The 23,998-nt window shown below is 34.5% G+C and overlaps 2 protein-coding genes across 4 annotated transcripts; one reads left to right on the top strand and one right to left on the bottom strand.

Annotated features, from left to right (window-relative positions):
• Window positions 1–372: 372 nt before the first annotated feature.
• Window positions 373–15,541, top strand: LOC100377751 (cilia- and flagella-associated protein 251-like). 2 transcript variants are annotated; one of them, XM_078005987.1, is made up of 22 exons: window positions 373–430; window positions 547–1,437; window positions 2,527–2,673; window positions 3,193–3,296; window positions 3,809–3,917; window positions 4,160–4,321; window positions 5,222–5,390; window positions 5,715–5,805; window positions 6,562–6,699; window positions 7,177–7,306; window positions 7,506–7,621; window positions 8,403–8,482; window positions 8,854–8,993; window positions 9,567–9,740; window positions 10,305–10,448; window positions 11,432–11,514; window positions 12,306–12,447; window positions 12,683–12,774; window positions 12,967–13,095; window positions 13,533–13,729; window positions 13,952–14,089; window positions 14,815–15,541. In XM_078005987.1, exons 2-22 carry the CDS (start codon window positions 607–609, stop codon window positions 15,078–15,080), a joined length of 3,582 nt encoding a protein of 1,193 aa, XP_077862113.1. In that variant the 5' UTR covers window positions 373–430; window positions 547–606; the 3' UTR covers window positions 15,081–15,541. The 2 variants fall into 2 exon arrangements, with proteins under 2 accessions (XP_077862113.1, XP_085347400.1); XM_085491274.1 differs by having other exon boundaries at window positions 394–1,437.
• Window positions 15,542–15,865: 324 nt separating this feature from the next.
• On the bottom strand, window positions 15,866–23,997 carry LOC100377598 (carbohydrate deacetylase-like). 2 transcript variants are annotated; one of them, XM_085491275.1, is made up of 6 exons: window positions 23,584–23,997; window positions 20,425–20,664; window positions 20,070–20,200; window positions 19,441–19,540; window positions 18,038–18,215; window positions 15,866–17,619 (listed from the first exon to the last, which is right to left on the bottom strand). In XM_085491275.1, the coding sequence occupies exons 1-6, from the start codon at window positions 23,609–23,611 to the stop codon at window positions 17,307–17,309; spliced, it is 990 nt and encodes a 329-aa protein (XP_085347401.1). In that variant the 5' UTR covers window positions 23,612–23,997; the 3' UTR covers window positions 15,866–17,306. The 2 variants fall into 2 exon arrangements, with proteins under 2 accessions (XP_085347401.1, XP_002741791.2); XM_002741745.4 differs by having other exon boundaries at window positions 20,425–20,661.
• Window position 23,998: the final 1 nt, after the last annotated feature.

Genomic DNA, 23,998 nt, shown 5'->3' with positions numbered 1-23,998 from the left:
ATATAATGATGGGGTGCGTCACCCACTTTTTTTATTTAATAGGGGGTGGGTCAACTGAAATATACAGCTGGCATAATGAAATATGTCGACCCCCCCCCCGCCGAAGTAACTAACCAATCCCTTAGTCATATGCAATTCAAGTAAGTAATACCGTGAAGGGTTTTACCACGTCACAAATAATCTCCGTTTTTCGTGGTAAATTGTCTACTACTCTCCAACGGGAAACTGTGGGGGCTACTGACTTAGGAAAAGGGTACTAGTATATTGCTTAGAATATGAATGAATAAATATGTCAAAAAGGCACGAGTCGCAATAACACCCAATTGTCGTTAATTGAGTTCTTACCCGTTTGCGGCATTACGGAGACTGCGCAGTAAGGGCATAAACAGAGTTGCCTTGGAGACTCTTGCTGAGCTCGAGCTTGATTTAGGTTTGCATATCTGTTTTCTTCTGAATAGTTTTTGTTGTTTTCATTTATCCATGCGTTAACGTACTCCCAGAAAGTGTGTGATAACGTACACTACGTGATCATTTTTATCGACACAGTAGGTTAAACACCGACGACGTTTTCCCCGCTCATTCAATTTACAGTGCAGTCACTACAACATGGCTGACAACGACAACGAACCAACTACCGCCGCTGATCAAGCCGTTGAAGAAATCAGTGGGGAAGCACAGACACATACAGACCCTGAACAGGCTGAGGAGGGAATAGCTAAAGTGTCTGTTGACGAAGGCGATCGTGAATCAACCAAACAAGATGAAGCGGAACCTGAGACAACTGGCGAAGAAGCGGGTACGGGTGGTGTTGGCGAGTCTGATGCTGCCGAACCGGTGGTTGAAGGAAATGTTGTTGAAGGCGAGGACACTAATCAGAGTACTGGTGACGGTGAACAACAACAAGTAGATCAAACTCAGGAAAATACAAATATAAACCAAGCTGGGGATGATGGTAATGCAGATACGACACAAAAGGAAGATCCCGCCGAAGAACAACAAGCGCCTGCAGAATGTTTGCCACAAGAGGGGACAGAGGTCGGTGAAACGGTACCCACTGACGGTGAACTCCATACTGAGGATGCTGATGAGGTAGTAGCATCCGTTGTTGATGGAAATGACGACACCGTCGAGCAACAAATGGAAGCCGACGTGACTGCTAATGAAGGTGAGCAAGATGGGGATGTGGCTGGAGATGGTGATCAGAATGGCCAAGAAACACAAGTCGAGGAGGGTGGAGTAGACGGAGAGGGGGAGCAGCCACCAACTGAACAGGATATGGAAGATCAACAAATGCCAGCCCAAGTGACAACACCAGCACCAGTGGATACTGGACGACATGTTGTTACACCGACTGATGGGGAACAACTTGATGCAGTTGATGAACACACTATTGAATCTGAATCAGTAAAGCCTGAGGAGCCTGGGCCCAATGCACTAGTAAGTATGTTTGTTTACTTGCCTCTTCAATTACCGTACTTGTAATTTGTTTTGCTGCAATTTATGGGAAATTAATTGCAAATTATCATAGCTTAACTTAATATTAATTTCAGTAGAGGGCACCTAGTTTCAAATAAACGTACCATAGATGTGTGTAATCATTAGTACATGTACTCCACTTTGTGACATCTACATGTTAGAGGTATGGGGAACTGTTGCAGTGTTCTCCCTTAACAAGGGTAACAGGGAAAATTGTCTTCTCGCAATAGACTGCTATTTCCCGCCTTATGCTTATATTTGAACCTACAAACAGGAAAAGCGAAGATCATAGCATTGTAGTGGCTTCAAAACATCATGTGGGATTCAACTAATGCAAAAGTAATTTTTGTGTATTTTACACTTATTAATGTGCTGTGCTCATTTGATGATGGTCAATTTTGATGAGTATCTGAAATTCAACGTTTTGACATTGAGCTATAAAAAAAGAAACTCAAGTTCAAAATCTAATCATAAACTTTTTTGGGCGGACGTTCGGTCCCTTTCTTTCACACAATACACAAGATCTTACAATGAAAAGCAGAAACAACGGTGCTGTGAAAACTTTTAGAAAATTTTAAGTTGTTGCACCTCCCACAGTTGCTGCTTGTGATATAAATATAAATACGACTTTGGGATTGAGATACACCCCCCCCCCCCCCCCCATGTATAAAATATGGTACAAGTTAGGAAACGTTGTTCACTATTTTTCTGGGGATCATATTTTATTTGTTATTTGTTTTTAATGGTAAACATTTGTTGATTCAAATCATCATATATATATCCCAAAATACCTATCTGCCAGAATTGAAAAAATAATCAAAATGTGAATCAACTGATTCCCAGTGAAATGAACACTGTGCAACGATCTCTTCACTCTGACAAATTGAGATGAGACAAAGTGCATGATTGGTAGGCAATCAGAACCCGTGTAATATTAAACACTCGTTTAATGTCAAGTTTATTTAAACACTTGCTTTAACCCAGAGACTTCAACCCACACCGGAATACCCTTGATTGATGCTTACAGAGAATGTTTTTGTTTTTTCTTAGAATTTGACATGGTCTTTTGGTGTGAACAGGAACATTGCAGCGATAAATCTGACAGATGGACAGAGGAAAGCCGTACTCTACACATGTGCACACATTGCTGTCATATATGATCATGTAGAAAACACACAACAGCTTTTACAAGGACATGTATGTATGCATTCTCAGAAAAATAAACTAGACTATTGATAATTACTTGTATAATACATGTAATGCACTGTTTTGTAATACTGTGGAATACTTTATTTTCGCTGAAAAGGCTTTTTGTGGCGTTTTGTATGGAATTTATTTTCACTGATTTCTGATGAGTTTAATGTGAAATATAGAAAAAAAAAAGTATATTCGCTGGATTTTATTTTCACGGAATCATCCCTTCAGAGAAAAATAGCGAAAATAAAGTATTCTACAGTATATGTCCAAAAACGGAAGATTATGACAATGTGCTTATGTAATTAACCTCCATATTTTTACAATGTAGTATTTTAATAGAGAAACAATTTTATTAGTTTGGAGAGCTCCTGGGAAAAGTATGACACTGTGGGTTCATACATGCAACAGGCGTTGCACAGAACACATTTTCTTTGATGTTTGCAGCAGTTCTTGATCTTCTCTGACAAGGCTGCAGTATTGGGAATTTGTATTAATTTTTTCTCCTGCCTATCATTGTAGTGTAATAACATTTCCTGTACGTGTGTTAGTGAAGATAAAAGATGGGTTGCCACTGCTGATAAAGGTCCAAATAGTACAGTTATTATGTGGGATTCACATACAGGGTAAGGAATTATGCTTAGATTTAAAGATCAACAGGAACTGGGTCCTGCCAAGTACAAGTGTTGTGTTTTAATCCTACAGTATTTCAAAGATCAAGCATTTACTGGTGAGCAAGGTACTTGCTATATAACAGTAAATGGATAAGTTTCAATTTTGTTAACACAATCCTGCCTGGAAGATGAGAATGCACTTATTCATGTTTAGCACAAGTGTGCATTGACTGGTTGACACAAACTGCTTGTTCGCTGCTGTTATTATCATTATAAAACACATTTATATTGCCTGGTTAATACTTTTTGAATGACATTGCTTATTGATATAGTAAATGCTGATCAAAAAATTCCGGGTAGGAATCCTTTGGACTAGAAAATTTAAGAGTTTTGTTTTTAAACTCACAAAAGGATCATCTGTGTACATGTATCTGACGGAAACTGTATTTTTTGTTGAAATTTCAGCCATGCTCTCATCAGTAACTGTCACCTTGATTGATTTGTTTGTAATTTTTTTTTCATAGAATCCCAGTTCAGACATTGTTTGATGCTCACCCAGATGGTGGAGTTTCTGGTATGACTATGACTCCAGATGCCAAGTATTTGGCAACTCTCAGTGCCAATGGCAAAAAGGTAAGAGAAAACAGACCTGAGTAAGTAAAGGGTTAGTAATGAGGAATGAGATATGAATTAATTTAAATACTCTCACCATAGAAACAAGTGTAAAAATGAAAAAAATTTGAACATTTTCCATTTTATTTCAGACTTGTGGGGGGGGGGGGGGTTGTACAGTGGTGATAGCAGTCTTGGTGTGTGTTATTTCGTTTCTATTCTAAATAATAGCTTCTTCACATTGATGTTATTTTTACTTTCAGCAAACTTTCGCTATTTGGGACTGGACGACTGATAGCGAGACACCGATTTGCACAGCAGAGTTAGATGAGAGTTATGGCTTGCAGACATACGTTCAGTTTAACCCAGAAGACATAACGCAGATTGTTTCCAATAGTGACCAGCAAGTTATTTTTTATTCCTGGGTAAGCATCTAGCTGGTTTCACTAACTGCAATTAAAATTGTGTGCCAGTATCTAATTCCATAATCTGGAACCTGCATCACATGTACCGGTACATGTAACTACTATACTTACTTTATGGATGAACATAGTTCATTTCTAGCACCATTGAATACTTTAGTTAGGCACATCCATCGCCATGGAAACAGGTTAATTTTTGCCCTATACTGACAAGTACAGGGTAATGTCCCTGGAAATGTTCAACTAACAATTGAACACTTGCACTACTAATCAATTTTAATTTTAAAAATAATGTTCTAACATTGCATCCCCTACTGATGAAATCAAGTTTACTTACAATTTCAATCCTGAAATATTGGAGCACTAATTCAAAAGATATAACCTGCACTGAAGATTGTGGTTGGTTTGTAAATTTCAAGGATTCTGTTAAGATTTTTTTTTTAATTGTATAAAATATAAAGCCTGTATGATACGCACAGGGTTCAGTGAGAAGTCCCTGCAGATCACACAAAGTGGCAATGCAACTTTAAATAGGCTCCTAAAACATATACACATATGTACCGGTATAATGGTATACTGTAAAACACTTTGAAATAGCTATATTCATTTTCGTGAATTTGACTCAATGCATGAATTAACACAAGTATAAAGTGCCAACAATCTCATTGTGAGAATATTCTTCATTTTAAATTAAAGACTTCTTGAATTCAATGAAATCACAGATTAGCTAAATTAGCTCAAATAAAAATAACATGTTATAGTGCAAAATAAAATTGGTAAAAATCAGTTTTTATTTTCCCAAAGCATTTAGCATTTCATTTTAATGAAACTTTATACTACAAATATTTAAAACCATTCTTTGCTTGGATTGATATAATCATCTTTCTCTCATTCAATCTTCAGAAAAATGATAAGATTGAATATTTTGCACCATCCCTGACAGATCAAGATTTCAACCGCGCTGTGGGTAATTATAGCAAATCTATCTTTGTAAGTGGTACTACCAAGGCATATACAGCTACATCATGCGGTAACATTGTAGTATGGGACAATAACAGACCCATATCAGGACGTGAGTACACCTTTGGTTATTTTTAGACCTCCAGTGACTTCATTTTTTTCTAGCAACTGGGAATTTTTGTCATGTTACTCGTGTCAAATATTGTTGAGCGTTTCCGATTTAATTTCAAAGAAAAGCTTCAATGTAAGACGCATCTTCACTCAGTGGTTTTAAAATTGGAAAGACTGACTCAAACTTTATAAATTTGAATTCAATCTCAATCATTTATATCATAATAACATAGAGACTGATCTCTCCGCTATTATCAAAATAAAAAAAAATAAAAATGTGACAAAAGTTTCCTATTTATAAAATGAATTTTTATTTGAATTACAGCGCCAAGCCTGGAACCATCTCCTAATAAAAAAGCGTTCAAGCTTGTACGATTGCAAGAACGTGGAATCACTGTTTTGACAACAACAGACAAGTAAGAGTTTATAAAGTTTTTTAAAACATTTTTAGTCTGCCTGAAAAAAATTGTGCGACGCTGAGAGAATTGCAAAATACTGTTGCTGTGAAGATTTCATAACGTCCATAAAGTAGAATATTACCTTGCTGATGTCATCCTAGCACATTGTGTTATGTATAATAGTCTCTTACCCTTATTACATGTATTATACATCTTTCTTACTTGTTATCGTGAGAGTACAATCCACTCTGCCTTCCAAACATACTGTAAAATACTTTATTTTAGTGCAATTAATTTTCGTTGAAAAGACTTGTTGGGTGTTTTGTATGGAATTTATTTTCACTGATTTTTGATGAGTTGAATGTAAAATATAGGGAAAAAGGTACATGTATATTCATTGGATTTTATTTTCACTGAATCATTCCTTCAGCGAAAATAGCGAAAATTAATTGCAAGCGAAAATAACGTTTTTTTACAGTATTACGATATTAGGTTTTGGAAACTTGTTCACACAGGCACTCTGCAAAAACAAAGAGAATACAACAGGAGAGACAAGAGACGGCAATGACTTCATATCCAGAAATGTAGCCCGACAAAAAATAAATAAAAACAATATATATATATTTTATAAAAGTTTTTTTTTTTTATTTTTCATCAAAAAAAGTCAATCTTTATCTGCTGTGAATACAAAGCTTGGTCAATAATCACCCATGTCTGCATACTGACATCAAACGTAAAGAGAAAATTGTAATTCTTTTATTTATATATCTACAGTTATGTTGTAACAGCAGATGTCCTCGGCCATGTCAAATTCTATGATTGGCATCTACGCATGTCTAATTGGTACAGTGATTTTGATGTGGGACCCATCAACTCTTTATCCTTTGAATATCTCCCAGAGTTCTCATATGAGTAAGTTTTATACATCATGTTGTTTTTGTTTTACTATAGTTTACTACCGTACTAGTTTACTAGCTCACAAAATTTGTTAACGTCAGTGATTTGTTATACCATTTATACGAGACAATAATACTTATTTTGGGTAAATTTTTATTGATACATGAAAATACAATATACATGCATAAAGTTGCAGAACTAATTTTCCAAAAAATTGGGTGAATTGTATGTATGCCTTAGCAAAAATAAAAATTTGCGAAAATAAGATTTGACAAAATTATTTTTTCTGCAACAAGATTTTTTCTTCTTTCAAAGTTAATGCATATACTTTTCACATATCAATGAGATTGAAATGGATACTATCGCCCATATCAACAATATAATAAACAACCTTTTCCAAACGTCAATGGACTTTTCCAATATCCGTCTGGGCAATGTTAATGGAAATGCAAACCATTATTATTCAGTATTTATTGTGTTTACTTGAAACAGAGCAAAAGCAGACAGTAACTACCCTCCCGATGCCACTATTTATTCTAAACCATTTGTAACTCGTGATTATATGATTGGAACTTCCACGGCTGTTATCGCACACGTGGTAGCCGACGGGACTAGTCTTAAGGTTAGTACACATGTACCGCTTACACCATCATATTGTTTCCATTGTTTTTAGTCACATCAAGAGTGATTTAATCATGACAGTTTTCCATGATTGGCAGTGATCTGTGGTAGGTTTTTATGCATCCTTTTAAGTCCGAGAAAGTTTAAGTTCAAGCATAATCTGTTGCTGGTGTAATAAATATTGTTTGTTTCCATTCTAGGTGATACATAGAGAACATGATGCTGCAGTTCACGCTGTAGCCACACATCCATCCAAACCATTTGTCTGCATTGGTAGCTACGCTGGATATGTCAAAGTCTGGAATTATCTTAAAAAGTAAGAAAAAGAAAGAAACAGTAGTTGACATTGACCAAAAACTGTGGTGCTTTAATGAACAAATAATGTTAATTGAAAAAATAATGTGTGGGTACTGAATAATTTTTACATGGAATATGTAAAATTTTGTTGTTTTTGCATAAGTTTCCATGGTGGATGCTTCATTTTTTTCATAAATAGGTATAGTTATTGATATGAAACCAAAAACTTTGAGATACAGTTTTTCCATTATACGGTCTTTTGGATGCAGATGTTTTATAACTGTGAACAGTGCTGTATAAAACCTGTATAAAAATGAACACAATTGTCTAACCATTTTGTCATAGTGTAAATGCTAGACTCTTCTTAGCTGAACACTGCAGTTCTCTGTCTCTTTGGTTTCCGATTCAGAGCACTAAAATTATTGCGAGTGTTTTTTATATCAACAGTTTAATTTTTCACAGGCATTTTGTTACATTAGCAAATAATGTTATGATTAGTACCTACTAGTAACTTGCAGAAATAATGAAAATGGCAGAAAAAATTAGAAAACTTTTTAATTGTGCTGCTGAATGCATCCATGATTCGAACTGCCCCCAATTGACAGCTATTGTATTGTTGGGTGTCTTGTCTGAATCTGACGTTTATTAGCTAATGTATTCTTGGTGTCTTGTCTGAATCTGACGTTTATTTCTCACCAATAATAATTATTTGTGAATCAAGTTTGGTCAGAGATGCAAAGTACAACAAATACATGTTATTTGCAAGTACGTAATGAGCACAATATGATGTATCGTTTCAGGGAGGTGGTTGTTCAGCGTAGGTTTCCTAGAGGATGTTTGGTAAGATGCCTGACTTACGATCCTCAAGGTGCTTATATAGGTGAGTGAGTTTAATCACATGATGTTATTTCGAGTATGCTGTGGTAAAATTATACATCCTTCTTAGATTGTAGTAATAATTATATGAGAGAAAACGGCCCAAAATGACAACAAAAAATATTTTCTGCTGTGTGAACTTTTGCGTTTTGAGCTTTTTTCTATATCTGATGTGATGTAAATGTGACGCACAATTACCAAATAAGGTAAACATTCAAATGTATCCGTAACACTGTTTGGCGTTTTCTCAAACGGATAAATTCTATTGATGCATAGTAAGTATGTGTCAAATTCTGAAAGTTCAAAAAGCCCTGTGTGTTGTGTTGTGAATTCCTTTCATTTGTTGAAACTTGTACATTGTCTGTTCATTGACAGCTGTCGGTTTTACCAATGGTAGTGTTCGAATACTGGATGCATTGACTTTAGATGATGAGTGCCCGGAACCGTTTCGATTTTCACGAGATGTTGTAATACAGTGTGCTTTCTCACATGATTCTGAGTGGTTGGCAACGGCGGTAAGTGAGAGATATGTTTCACATTCCAAGTGCAATATTACTATGGTTTCTCAGAGTTGAGAAATTGCCTTACAATATAGGAATAATATATAAAATATATGTATTTGTTGAAGTGTTTTGCCTTTCATCTGTGAACTTCAAATCATGTATACTACATACTCTCTCCATATTTATTCAGTATCTCTTGTATGGACCTAGTGGTCATGTTTGTGAGTCGATAATTTTGAATCTTTAAAGTGTTGATGAAATGGGACACACACTATATACACGTGCTGCATAGAACAAGACTATTTGCATATACATGTACTATGGTGCTGCAACAGTCTCTCGCGTTTAAGGTCAAGTTAGATGAGTCAAAAACTTGTTTCCTGTAATTGTTGACACATATCTATTGCTTGAAACTCTGTCTGTTTCAAAAATAAGAACTCAATCAATGCTCAAGGCTAAGTCTTTGGCTACAACTGTGTTTTAAACACATTCAGTTTTCAGGGTTAGCGCCATTACATTTTGAATGTGTCTCTTTCATCAAGTTAATTTCGTGATTGCACATGTGTTCAATATGTCTGTGTTTAGGATGCTGATTACTGTGTGAGCGTTTTCAAAGCCCAGCCATATAACGAGCAGGAGCCGTGGATGTACTTGGGTAAACAGAGGGCGCACTACAAGCCTGTCAGAGGGATCATGTTTGGTCGAACATTGGATTCGGAAGTTCCTCGCTTGCTGTCTGTCGGTGAAGATAGAACACTGGTAATATTACTGAACGATTACCATACCAAATTTGTGTTCATTTGTTTTGATGGATTGTCACTACAAAACCATTTTGATTTGATTTTTTGTCAAGTTTTCGCCTTACCATACTATGTCTATCCTTGTTTTTGTCTCAATTGTAAACTTTTATTTCTTGTGGTTACAATAACTCACACAATTTTGTATCCAGTCATTATCAAACTTTGTTGTCATTTGAATTTTTGATTTACACCCTGAAAAGAGACACCACAAAAAGAGGGTTTAACACTGAGGAACTGACAATACCTTAAACATTCAATCAATTCAATAGGACGGCCAATTCATTGAATGAATTTAGAAATAAATTGTTCAAAGGGGTTGATTTTAAAACTAATTCTTAATATTTCCCTGGTCATATTCATAAGCCTTATTTAATACATAAGGGTGGTTGTCATGGTGATGCCTCAATGTGCTGAATGTGGGTCCCATGTGTTGTCTACAGTGCATGTTAAATCATATTAATATTTACTCAGTTGAATATGCACATGATGACCTTTAACCTATTTATTTATTTTTTGCATATAGGTTGAGTATGCCATCTTTAGCAGCACCACTGATAACTTACAACTCATCAGTTCAGACAGAATTGAACAGAGTGCCATTCCTCAGTGCTTCACCATGTATCCTCCAATCACAAAAGAGAACTTCCTCTTGTTAGCCAATGACCAGGTAAGTCTGTCAAATTGTCTGTGTAACAAGCATTTTTAATAATTGGTCAGTCACTGATGATAGAACTGTGCCATATTTTTTATAAAAGTTTTTGGTCATCATTTTTCAATTTATTTTATAACTTGATAATTTTTCTCGCCAAAATATTGGTACAACTTTGACACATTTTATATCTTTATGTAACTTATTTATTAAATAAAATAAATGAAATTTATTTGTTTTATTAACACCACATTTGTCACACATATTACATTCATAAAAAACACATACACTGAAGTGCTTGATTGGATTTTGTATTTGTCTTTGCTACTTTCTCTGATACTAATGTGTTTCATGATAGTGTTTTGTCCGATTGAGGAACACATCCCATGTACAAAATTTCTTAGTTGATAATACTCTAGGGACGACGTCAAAAGATCGATGTCGGATAAAAAACTTATTTGCTTTAGTTTGGGGGGGGGGGGTTTGACCTCAAAAAGTTTCCATCCTACAAAAACGATTTTAATTTTTAATGAAGTTCGTTTTTTTTCTATCCAATCATAGAAAAAATAACAGAAAATGACAAAAAAAACATCCAAGACGAGAAAATGGTTTGGTCCGAGTGTAAATATGTGCGTCAAATGAGGTCAATTTCAGGGCATGGACCTAGAGCATGTGCAGAACCCAGAAAAATAGTTTGCGCATACGTATATTCCCCTTCATTACTACATTTGTACAACCAACTGCTAATGCCATACCGGTACTACTGTCCAATTATCAGTTTGTATTTAATGGTGAATGTAGTCTGACGCCATGATCAATATTTATCAATTAAGTTTCAGTGGGGGGTAGGGGGGTTTGGAAAAAAACTAAAGGAATAAGTTTTTTATCCGACATCAATCTTTTGACGCTGTTGCTTATTGTGTTCTAGATATAAATATAATCTGTTTGTCAGCAATCAATTTAATATGAAAAGAAAAATAACCTCTTTTTTGTAACTGCAGTATAAATTCAAGCTTTATAACTCTACAACTAAGATGTGCCGGAAGACGCTACTTGCACCAACATATGGATCACCACTTCAGCGGTAAGTTGGTGATTATTTTGAAGAAGGTAGAAGTGACATTACTACCCCGGGTATATGCTTTGCTTTATTAGCAGCACGTCTCCTTGGCAAAGTGGAAGTGGAAGTGCATGTCTAAAGTTGTTACTTTAAATTCCAACCTGAAATTGTCAACTTATTGCTTATTGTTGACTTTTCTGTATACCGCAGTTCACTTTCATGAGGAAACTTACCCAATTTTTGTAACAGTGACTTCTAAAACTTTTTGAGATAATTTGGCATAAATCATGAGACAATGTTCATTGGTTATTAAGTACAATCATGGAGATATTGTCCTATGGCGTAATAAAATAGCAAACATGTTCTTATAATATTTTTTTCAAAAATCAGTATTTTTAGAACTACCGGTACTAGTATTTCATAGAGCACAATGCTAATAAAAAAAATAATTTTTCAACACTTTTTAAATCCAGAATTTTGAAATAATTCGAGACAACAAAAAGTGCTCTGTCGTTAACTATATATGATTTTTTTCAGCCTATGTCCCAAGCCCACAATATGAGATATGGCATAGTATCTCTGCCATAGGAACATATGGTAAAAGCTTTCTAATACATGTACTTCCATAATGGCAACTATCCACTAAAATAAAACTACCACTTTCTTGAAAATTAGGCTAGTAACCCCCAACTTTTTTAAAGCCAATATTCGTATATATTGCTCTGTAGTACAATTTTTTACAAAATGAATAAATTTTCGGAAAACATAGCAAAAACACATTTATTTTATAAAATTCAATTTTTTTTTCTTCATAGTATGGAGGTGTTACCAACAGAGGGCGCTGTTGATAGTAAACGCTATTTAGCATACATCACCAATGATAAAGTTGGCCTGCATTCTATGCCTTTGGACGGCAACCCACACAATGCCATGGCATTAATAGCCCATCCTGGCAAGGTAAGTTTGCTACATAGTGTGTTTCTCATCCCATCATATCCTCTGTGCTATGATATGGATATCAACTTTGAAATTTGGCAGCTAATGAACCTTGTAATAATTTAACTCCAAACCAATTTTGAGATTCAACCCGACTCGTTAAAAGCCATTAACAAAAATAACATGTGTCTCGGCATCCATACTACCGTATTCTTTTTTGAATTTAAACGATGTTCATGTTTTTATGATATTCCAGGTGGTAAACTTAGCTTGTAGTTATGACGGTAAACATGTCTTCACTGCAGGTGGTACCGACTCCTCGGTACATATGTGGAACGTTAATCTAATGTAAGTTTTAGTCTTATTGTTTTTGTTGAGGAAAAGGCATCATGGTGTGCTTATTATCACTCTGGAATGACAATCACACATGTATCGGATACGTTACGTTTTTAATGCGACAAACATTATATTTTGCCCTTGCAAAATTGAAGTAACATACAGTGCATCCATGTAACACTGATTCATTTGACTTTTCTAAAGGGTTCTCGAGGCTGGTAGCAAACTCGGTGGAGAAGACCTGATTCCGTTCTATGGTCTGTTAGAGGGCGGTAGAGAAGGTGAACTATTTGCAGAACTTGAAGACTATTTTTATTATGCACAGATTAGAAGGTAAGCTTTGGCAACCTTTTATACAAACTCTGATTCATACTATACACGTTTCCCAAATTTTTCATCAAGTCAAATAAAATTCTTGAAATATTGCATTGATCCCTGAAATATCAATTGCCCAATTTAACAAAACTCTTGTTCATACTAAAAATTCTTGGGGTCTAACTACCAGGACTTCTGCTTTCAGTTTGTAATTTACATCTGTTTCTCTATGGTTACAATTACAATGACCAAAAAGTGGATACCATATTTACTTACTGGCAGAGGTGTGTCTGTGGTCAAAATAAGTTGTGTTTTTAATGATTCAATATACAATAAATGCAATTTGGGTTAATGTGCCTCACATAACAAAAATGGTATATTCTTTGCATTCTTTCACCTGAGTGTCAGAGAGTGTTTTGCCATGATTTAAAATTGTACTGTTATTTTTTTTTCAGTCAAGGAGTTGACACGATGGATTCAAGAGAAATCTCAACTAAGATTCCTCTCACGGAAGTACCGTTTGTCATGAGAGCACTTGGATTTTATCCCTCAGAGCAGGAGATAGAAGACATGCTGAATGAAGTGAAATTCAGCCAATATGTGGAAACGGGAAAATATGTAACTGACATCGATCTTGGCGAATTTATAAAATGTAAGTTGAAAAATCTGACTGACTTTTGAAGTTATTTAATACACCACACCACAACATATACATGACAAAGTACGTATTTGCTAATCAATACAAGTTTCTGAAAGTTTCCAAATGTGACTCAACCTTCTTGGAAGAGCTAAATTCTGGACATGTACACAATTTGAAAATAATTAATATTTAGAGAACTTCTAGCTATTATCATTCGATATTCTTTCCCACCAGTGTATGTGAACCACAGACCAGCATTTGGGCTTTCCATCAGCCAACTGCAGAGGGCGTTTGAAGTGCTGGGACTCGATGATGGAACAGGTGTCCCTGCCATAGATCGGGGTGAACTGCTGGATTTATTGCAAAGCAAAGGTGAGTCAAATTCTTTCTTTTTTATCAACAAGATTCATTTCTTCAGTTAAATCCTGAAACCCTACACTATGATAGTATATTGATGGAGCATTTCACATATTAATTTTTCAGATTTCTCTCATTCTTTTAATAGGATGTTGTCATCATTTGTACTGTTGTGAAAATATGTTTGTAAACCAGCTCATTAAGTTATTTTAATGAAATATGGAACTAAAACATATAGTCAATTTACAATTATGATAGTACTAGTAGAATGCCAAATTTGTTAAACCCTTGAAAAGTTCAATAACAGAAAACTCGGTAGATCTTCTGTTGTTGTTGGTTTGACAAACTTGTTGCAATCACTTAATTGATTTATCAGCAAGTTAGATGGTAATGTTTCTGTTTGTGTGTCCAGAACAATATGGTGGTGACAGTGACTAGCGCAAAGAATTTAAGTAGCTGCACTTTGATAGGAAAATATTTCTGCCCATGGCACTTTGCAATCGTCTTTAACCTTTTGAGCAGCATTGTTCCTATTTTTATATATTTTATATATTTACTAGAATTTGTTTGATAATAGAAATTCCTATTGGCTACATTTCTTAATTAAAATTAAAAAAAATTATGCAAAAGGTGAGAAAAGTCTACTTTGGGCTTAGCCCTCAAAGAATTTAAATCAAAGTGGTATACACTTCGGAGCTGATAACTCGTTTCACTTTAATATTCAATATTTTTTATTACAGGTGAACATATGACAGAACACGACCTTGCAGAGTTCCTGACCACACTTCTAGGATATAATCCAGAGGGAGGTAGTTCAGAGCTTGGATTGTACGATCCAGCAAATGCGGGTGACATTATTGAAGACAATTTGCCAGAGAGCATAAATTCAGATATGTTTGCCAGTCAAGTGTTGGGATTTGGTTACGATGAATCGGCTGAACAGAGAGCTCGACAAGAGAGTCCAACAGACGTAAAGTCGCCCGCTGAAGTAATGATGATCCACTAAAAGCTGTCCCTACACGTGGAATATGAGAAATTGAACAGTGTGCACAACAAAAATAGTTGCGAGAAATTTCACAGTTGAAAACAAATTCTAGGTTTTTTTTGTTTTAAATAAGTTTCTTCAGGTTTTGAAATGTGTAAATAATGGAGTTCCCATCAAGTGTACATACATTCCAGTAATTTTGTGTAGAGAGTCCGGATAAAGAATTGACAATTTGTGTGCATCTTTCTTGTTCCAAAAGGTGGGTTTGGCTTTTATATTGTGGATATGGGGAAACAGAATTTGGGGTATTAAAATACAATTAATTTCCATGCTTTCTGTGTTGAAGAAAATAAATGAAAATAGCCGCCCACTAATAACATGATTTTTATTTTTAAAAATAATTGCATAAAAATATTGCTGATGTATTATACTGTATTCTTATACTATATATATAAAATAAATATTTCAAGTTTTAAAACTTGCATGAGAGCGTTTTAATTTCTTTTTAGTAGGTTATAAAATTAGGAATTATTAAAGAAACATTTTAGCACGCAAATTTGATTTTCAGAAATAATGTGAATCTCCATTTCGAAGTACACTAAAAGTCAATATCTTTAGTCATGATAAACTTAGTTGTGTGGTTGCATGCCATTTTCCAGACAAAATGAGAAGCATAATTTTCAAAATAAGAATATTCACTAAAAAGTAAGAATTGTAGTGATCAACACTAAATGAATGAACCAAATTCATCTGACAGTGGTCCACCCAAGGTACTAACATTGAAAGTGTAACATTTGAGCTGGTAATTTTTTTAAAAGACTAAAAATATTTATTGAAATAAAGTTACCGTCATGAAATTAACAAATTCGAGAGAGGTCCACCCAAGGTGGCTTCATATAAAATATTTAAAACATGGGCTATTTTTTTTCAAAAAGTCATCAAAATTGCATTTTTTTTTTACTAAACATGACAAAAATATTCACTAAATATTTACTAGAGAATGGAAGGCGTCCTCACAAAGTGATCTCTGAGTTACACCCAAGGTGTCTACATACAATATTAGTTAGGTAGCAGTTACATGTACCTGGTAGGTAGCTATTTTCAAGAACAATTAAACATTAGTATTTTTTTAAAACAAAATTGTCAAAAATATTGACTAAATTTAGAGAATTGAATGTAGGTACATGTGTATTATCACAAAATGATCAAATCTGAGAAAAAAAACACCAAAGAGACATCTGTAGTGAACATGAAATCCATACAGCAGACAGTTTTTAAGATGCAATTCAAAATGGCGGATGACGCCAATCAGTATTATGTTAAAAAAGGCCCATAAACAGGAACATTTGTAGAAGTTTAATGACAAACTTGCTTATCCAGTCTATTTCAAATTAACTCAAGCTTTGAAGATTATTTAAATGTTTCCTGATAACTAATGCAAGAATACAAAGTTTACTATTAAAACCATATTTTGACTGAATAATAGCAACCGCAACTTGATATTAAACTCGATGCATCCAGTTGAAGTTGTCCGAATTGTGGTGTGCATTGTCATGGATATACAACTTCAGAATTATTATAATAATATTAATCTAAAAACTGGCTCTATATTCTCATTTGCATCATTCAAATTGAAAAGATGAAATCAAAATTAGCCATGTGCGTAATTTTCACCCATATATTGGGCTTATTTACACTTTACTTTAATAATTTTGTGTCTGTCTGGAAAATTGTGTGCAACCATCACAAGATAGGTGAATAATTTTACATATTAATTACCATATGGCCAAATAATTAGTAATTTTTGATTTCTAACTTTAAGAGTTATTGCAAATTTAAAATTGAGTTTTAAATTTAAAAGTAGACAGTTTAGAGTTGCATTGGTCCTACATCAAACACAACATTACATGACGACTGAACACTGAAAGTCCGATGTGTCAAGGAAAATCTCACAGGTATAAAAAACAGGTGGTGTTTATACGACAAAGAAATCAATGTATGTGCCATGTCACATGACAATTATTGGTGAACATAGCATTTCCACCAAGGCAACTGTCACAGTAAGGCTGCATATTTCTTCAACATAAATGGATTAACTGATTAGCAGAATGTACAACAACAGACTCAACTTGGTGAATGTTTGGCAACATGCACCCGTTTGTGATAGGAATAATAGTAAATTGTTGATATGAGTACTGAATTATTCACAGCGCCCTCGGTGGTAACATCATGATTTTCTCTTAAATACTATTTTTGGAACATCTCTTTGTAAGAACACAGCTCAACGTTGTATTTCTTGTAAACCATTTTCAATCTCTCGTCTTGTAAAATGCTTATTTCATGTACACGGTCTTGTGAACAGGAGAATTTATCAGGGCCATGTCCGCAACCACCGTAACCGTTCATACTTGGGTACCCGGGATGAGTCATGAGTTCAAAGGTCAAGAACGATTCTTTGGACTTTTTAAGGTTGTACAGTGACGACGACAATGCTGATTCTATCCTATCTACAGTCATCTTCTCCCCCATGGTGCTCAGACCAATGTAGCCAAGTGGATATCTGCACAGATAATTTACAAACATTTGACAATGAACGCAGCGAATAATTATGTATAAGCCCTACAAATTCTGAGTGACAGTTTCAATCAAATAAATTAGAACAAATAACAACTGGGGCTACCTAAACTTGGTTCTGGGGAAGTAGGCATCATAATGAAAACCGTCATCTATATTGAAACATTACCAGCACTGCTTTCGGCATTTCAATTTCAACAAGCAGTGCTCCCTTTCTACTCAAAGAAATTGGTGATTTTACAACATGATAATATTAGTCTCAATATTTAGTTTCAACAAACAACCCTCTGAACATTGTACCAATGAGTTTTTTTGTGAGCAAAAGCTAGGACAGTTACATCATTAATTGCTCATCACTAAATGTTAACATTTTAAGCTATAGAGTATACTAATAGTATACATACCTGATACAGTGAGCCTGAAAGATAGATTTTGCATTTTGTGCGTACAGTTGCACGACTTTATTGAATTTCTTGTGTTCTTCAAGCACCCATGAGCATTTTTCCAAATTATACTGAATGGGAAATCTAGTTAATGTAATGTTGTGTTCTTTTAGAACTTCAGCGAATACTTGACTGATACCTGAATGCAAAATAGAATTTGTAATAAATACAAGATTATAATTTAAAAATAGAAATGACATAATCATGCAGTGCAGTGTGAAAAATGAAAACAACGTTAGCCGATGGTAAAGACATTTCTAACTGCCCTACCATGCTTTGATTTTACTCCCAAAGAAGGAAGAGAAGTGAGAAATTATTTCAATGCTGCGTAAGATATAAATATGTATGTCGCTATTTTAGTTTTTGTCTTCATAAAATCCAGCGAATATACTTTTTTTCCTATATTTCACATTAAACTCAGTGAAAATAAATTCCATACAAAACGCCCAAAAAGCCTTTTCAGCGAAAATTAATTCCAGCAAAAATAAAGTATTCCACAGTAAATAATTAAACACAAGACATAATGCTTTGTGATTTCATTTCAAACCAACACTATAGGACTCATCTTGGTACCGTAGATATTATAACATTCAGTTTCACAAACAAAAAGTTAATATCAATAACATTTAAAGTGGGGTAGTAGTCACCTGCGCATACGTCAGATGGCCAAAGTGTGACATTGTTTACAAACAAGCATCTACCCATGAGCCTTTGCATTTTTTCGCACGTGTTTTTATCATCGTTTGGGACTCAACTCCCACGTGTGCGCAGGCGACAACCCTCCCGCTTGAATTATATTTGACTAAAGTGACATGTCGATCAAAATAAAAGATCAGTAGCCTGCATATGAAAAACATTAAAATTTGTATTTAAATTTAAACCAAATTGGTCAAATCAAGAAATGGGCAAGCAGTACTCTGGCCAGAAAAATAAAATAGCACTCAGTTTATTTAAATAACGGTACAAGACTAAGTATATTTTGTTAATCCTAATGATATTTGAAATTCTAGAGTGGGGGGAGGGAGTTCTACTTCATAACGCTTTGGGGAGAAACGTGGCAACAACTGCAGCACATGTGTAAATCCTTGTGTCTTGTCATTTTCAAATTTAAACCAATTGAAAGTTGACGATATATATCACTTGACATATTAACATGTATTGACATGTTCATCTTTTGAAGCAATGTAATGTACAGGGTTCATTTTAATCATATTAGTGACATGTTATTACTTGTCACTTTAATACAATACTTTTATGAAAGTAAAGGACAAAGACAAATCACAATATGCGAATTATGTTTGCACACAAGTTGTTCATATTTAACCATTTTAATCATGATGTAGGAATGAGGGAGAGGAACTTACCTGGAAACACATGTACATGTTGGTGTCCATCCACATATACAGGGGTATACCCAAGAGTTTGTCTAAATAAAGCTATCTGCGCTCTCATTTCGTTTCTAACCTATAATGTTGAAAAGACAATTAATTATTTCTCAATTACCATTTAAAAGATTTTAATGAAACATGGATGCTCCTGGATAATGCACAAATCTGATTAGTTTTTGCTACAAATTCATGTACATTAATGACCTAATTTGCATATTAATTAATGTATTCAAATCAAAAGGTAAGTAGGTCACTATTGGTATGTGAATGATTTGAAAGTCACCACATGAGCATTTGAATACATTTTCTGTTCACTACACGATCCTGAGTATTGCGTGAATGGTGCGGAACGAGCGTCTGCCATAAACTTAATAATTTGACTTTGAACTTGAATTTCTTTTTAATAACCATTGCTGACCTTTCAGAGGAGAAATATGGCATTGGGATACCCTTACTTGATCAAAACTGACCAACATCAAGTGTGTGTATATAGCACATTATTAGGCTGGGAAATTAAAGGGCATGACATGACAACAACTGCATTTTAATGATTTTTTCAGAATTACAAATTACAAATGAGGAATTTGAGAAAAAAAAAGATTCACCTCATCAAAATTGATCTTATGTTCTCTGAGTGCATCCTGGATTACACATTTGTCCAGGAAAAATCCATCCTTGTCGAGAAGAGATGACCTTCCACTTATGGGAACACCTTCTGTCAAGTTTAAATGTAATCCTATAATAACAATAATTATTAATAAATCATTTAATTTTGTTAATGTAATGACTTGGTGATGTTTTGCATTGTAGGTGGCACTTGAACCTGGGCTCTTATCGTTATTTATCCATGACCCAGTGCAGTGCACTATAAAACTTCTTACTACTGGTGATTGTCAACCACAAATGGTTATCAAAATTGATCCAATTTAAAACATGCTGTTATTCGCCAAAGATACGTACCAAGTGGAAGTCTGCATTCTTTTGCTAATTTTACTGCATCTTTGAAGCCGACAGCATTAACAAGAAGTGAAGAACCAGTGATAACACCACGCTTGAAGCATTCAATGATCCCTCGGTTTCTTTCAGGACAATAACCAAAATCATCACCTGTGACGACAAGATGAAGCTTTTCTTGTCTTGTCATGCTATATTGACGCAGAACTGTACCCTTAATAACACTGCTCCACTGATACCTAACTGCTGGAAAAAATATTCAAATATCAGATCGAGAAAATATATATTTTTATTCCTATTTGAAAATTGTAATACAAGAACAAAAATAAAAATATAGCTGCAAGCAGCGATTACCGGCTTTCGATGCTATGCCTGCGTTAGCGCTGAATTGCATTCATGCAACAGTGTTATGACATTTCACTTCTGTAATATCTGGGGTTGTGGAGACATGTACTGCGATTCGTTTACTATACACTGTAGGCAAATTGATCACAATGTGTGTTGATCTAGTCACAGCATGGTGAACTGATTACATTACATGAATTGTATGACCATATATGGTCATTGAATATGTTAGCAATTTATCTTGTTCAATGCCTTCATTATAGCATTGTCTCCATGTTTTTACTTGCAATAGTGCCTGAGATATTAGTAATATGCATATTTAATAAGTTCTATGACCATATATGGTCATTGAACATTTTAGCCATTTCTTGTGTACAATGCCTTCAATATGGCGTTATTTTCAAATCTCTAACTTCAATAGTGATCGAGATATTATAGATATGCATATTTAATGACTTCTATGACCATATATAGTCATTGGACATTTTAGCCATTTCTTATTTCCAATGCCTTCAATATAGCATTGGTTCCATGTTTGTACTTGCAATTGTGCCTAAGATATTAGGGATATGCATATTTAATGAGTTATATGACCATATATGGTCATTGAACATTTTAGCTATTTCTCTTGTCTAATGCCTTCAATATAGCAATGGTTCTATGTTTGTACTTGCAATAGCGCCTAACATATTAGGGATATGCATATTTAATGAGTTCTATGACCATATATGGTCAACGAATATTTTAGTAAATTGTCTTGTCCATTGCCTTCAATATAACGTTAGTTCCATGTTTGTACATGGAATAGTACTTGAGATAGTAGAGTCTTGCATATTTAATGAGGTCACATGACCATATATGGTCATCCAATGTGTTAGTTACATCTCTTATCCCATTGCTTCAATATTGCACTGGTTGCATGTACATATCTGTGATAGTGCTTGAGATATTTCAAACAGAATGTACAGGGCCCTCCCCCCTTTCCCATGATGCTTTGCATGGTACATTTAAAAAATGTGAAAAAACATTCTAAAATCATTATCTAAAAAACGGCTCATCGCCTGGAGAAGCCGTTTGGAAAAATAAATACTATGGCACTTGATCTTTCAAAATATATGATGGGTTAGTGAATTAGTCAAAAAATATGCAAATGAGATGCAAAACAAAAATTTTGAAAATTCTAGTAAAAAAAGTCACGTGACCGCTAAAGTTTTTTTTGATGCTATTTGTAGCCCTTGTTCCACTGCTGCTAACATAAAAAACTGGAAGAACTCAGACCCTCAGAAAGGTGTGCAATTCGGCATTGAAAATTTCGCCTTTAATCCAAGATGGCGGCCGAATGACGTCACATATCGAAAATCGGAAACTTTGACGTTTTAGAGAATTGCATATAGATTGTGTCTGCAAAGTCTCGAGTCAAGTGGGCAACCCATCTTCGAGAAGAAGAGTTTTAAAAAAACGGCAGAAAAAGAATAATAAACATTACAATAAGAAAAGGCTTTCGATGCTGAAATGCAGATATTTTAAATAATTCAGAACAACAAAAAGTACTCCATCATTAACAATATATGATTTTTTCAGCCTATGTCACCAGGCTAGATTTTGAGATATTGCATAATATCTCTGCCATTGAAACCTGTGGTAAAAGCGTTATAATACTGTCAAAATGGCGATTTTCCACTAAAATAAAACCATCAATTTCTCGAAAAAAAGGCTGGTGACACCCAACTTTTTTTAGGTCAATATCCTTATATTGCCTTAGAGCACAATTTATTGCAAAATGAATAAATTCTGGGTTTTTTAATTTATGAGTAGGCTTCTACCTTAATGGGTGAAAAGGACAGAAAGATTATAAACCTACTGTATTTGTAATAATTATGTGTTGTCTTGTAGCAGCCTTAGATAAAAACACATAAATTGTGTGGTTCCAATAACATGAACCTCCAAAAAATATTTTTTTTTTTAATTAAATTTGTTCGTCTTCATTAGACATCATTTTAGTTTGGTTATCAAAAATACACACATTTTTTTCATTCTGTCTTAGCACAGGATTCATGGCATGTACCGGTACATTAAATATATCATGAATTTATTAGAGTGCTTGAACCTGCTATTCTTCTTGGTCTTGGTATCTTTGAACAAAAATCTAGTGCACTATTAAGCTAGCAACTTGTAATATTGTACGCCCAACTCTTACAACTTTATTAGTCAAGGTCTAAGTTTGGAAATACACCCGCTGGCTGGATATAAACCTACATCCAAATTTTATTGAGATATCATCACATGACACTGGTTAATTTTATGGATATGGCTATACCCTTTATTCCTGTTCCAATACTTTGGTTCAGTTGACCAAAGTAATTACTGAACATAGAATAGTTTTAAAAGAATACATGCAGTCAGTGCCTTTAATTTTCTCACTGAGAAGCACAAGTACTCAGTTTCAATTTCATACATTTTGTATTCAAAAACACCCGATCCAGTATTAAATTTACTAAAAGGGAATCGAACATAGTGTACTGTGTTAAATTAAATCCATCATTGCCAAATATTGAGAACTTATTTTAGGTACAGGTATCAATTATTCACATTCAAAAAATCTAATTGTAAAAAAAAAATAAAAATCCCGCTGAATGACCATATGGAATACATGTACGTACCACTGCCTCGTGAAATGTCAAAATATTTTCGCTTTGCCATAACAAAAAGTTATATAACACAAATGATGCATATATATATATATTATATATATATATATAAAACAAACGGAAACGTGAGTGTTGATCGATCTTACCGCGGATAAAGGGAATGTGATCTTACCTTCCGATGACAACGTACGTGTAAGCATGAAGTTAGATAATATATTTAGATATAGTTTCACGTTTACATTTACGTTTAAAAATAGCCATGAGCCCACATACTACATCCATGTAAAATCAACACCCGCGAATAACGCGATAAACCCTCGTCATCAGCGTAAAATACATACATGTAGACGGAAATGATTTTTTCCCAGAGAAGTGCGAGCACAGCCGGCGTTTTTTTTTTCTTATGACAATCGACAAAGTGACAGTTCACTGTCACGAAATAAAATACAAATCATCTTGTTTTAGAATGTGTTTACGAGTAACGACATCTTGCGGAGTGTGGAAATGTGGTCGCTTTTCGTCGAGACGCCCTGCCGACCATCAAGAAAGTCCACGTCACGATTTGAGGATTTCACGCCATGCGGTCA

The sequence above is a fragment of the Saccoglossus kowalevskii genome, chromosome 16 (genome assembly GCF_978046115.1).
Source record: "Saccoglossus kowalevskii chromosome 16, keSacKowa6.1, whole genome shotgun sequence".
Lineage (NCBI taxonomy): Eukaryota > Metazoa > Hemichordata > Enteropneusta > Harrimaniidae > Saccoglossus > Saccoglossus kowalevskii.
This window is presented reverse-complemented; position numbering and strand designations above follow the sequence as displayed.

What these genes read in the sequence shown, in the direction of transcription:
- LOC100377751 (XM_078005987.1), top strand. Translation starts at nt 607, where the DNA reads ATGGCTGACAACGACAACGAACCAACTACCGCCGCTGATCAAGCCGTT. An exon ending in TAACAGACCCATATCAGGAC is followed by an intron (nt 5,391 to 5,714) that starts GTGAGTACACCT and finishes TTTGAATTACAG; the next exon opens with CGCCAAGCCTGGAACCATCT. An exon ending in CTGAGTGGTTGGCAACGGCG is followed by an intron (nt 8,994 to 9,566) that starts GTAAGTGAGAGA and finishes GTCTGTGTTTAG; the next exon opens with GATGCTGATTACTGTGTGAG.
- LOC100377598 (XM_085491275.1), bottom strand. Translation starts at nt 23,611, where the DNA reads ATGCTTACACGTACGTTGTCATCGGAAG. An exon ending in ATAAGATCAATTTTGATGAG is followed by an intron (nt 19,541 to 20,069) that starts GTGAATCTTTTT and finishes TCAACATTATAG; the next exon opens with GTTAGAAACGAAATGAGAGC. An exon ending in ACATGTACATGTGTTTCCAG is followed by an intron (nt 18,216 to 19,440) that starts GTAAGTTCCTCT and finishes TTTTGCATTCAG; the next exon opens with GTATCAGTCAAGTATTCGCT.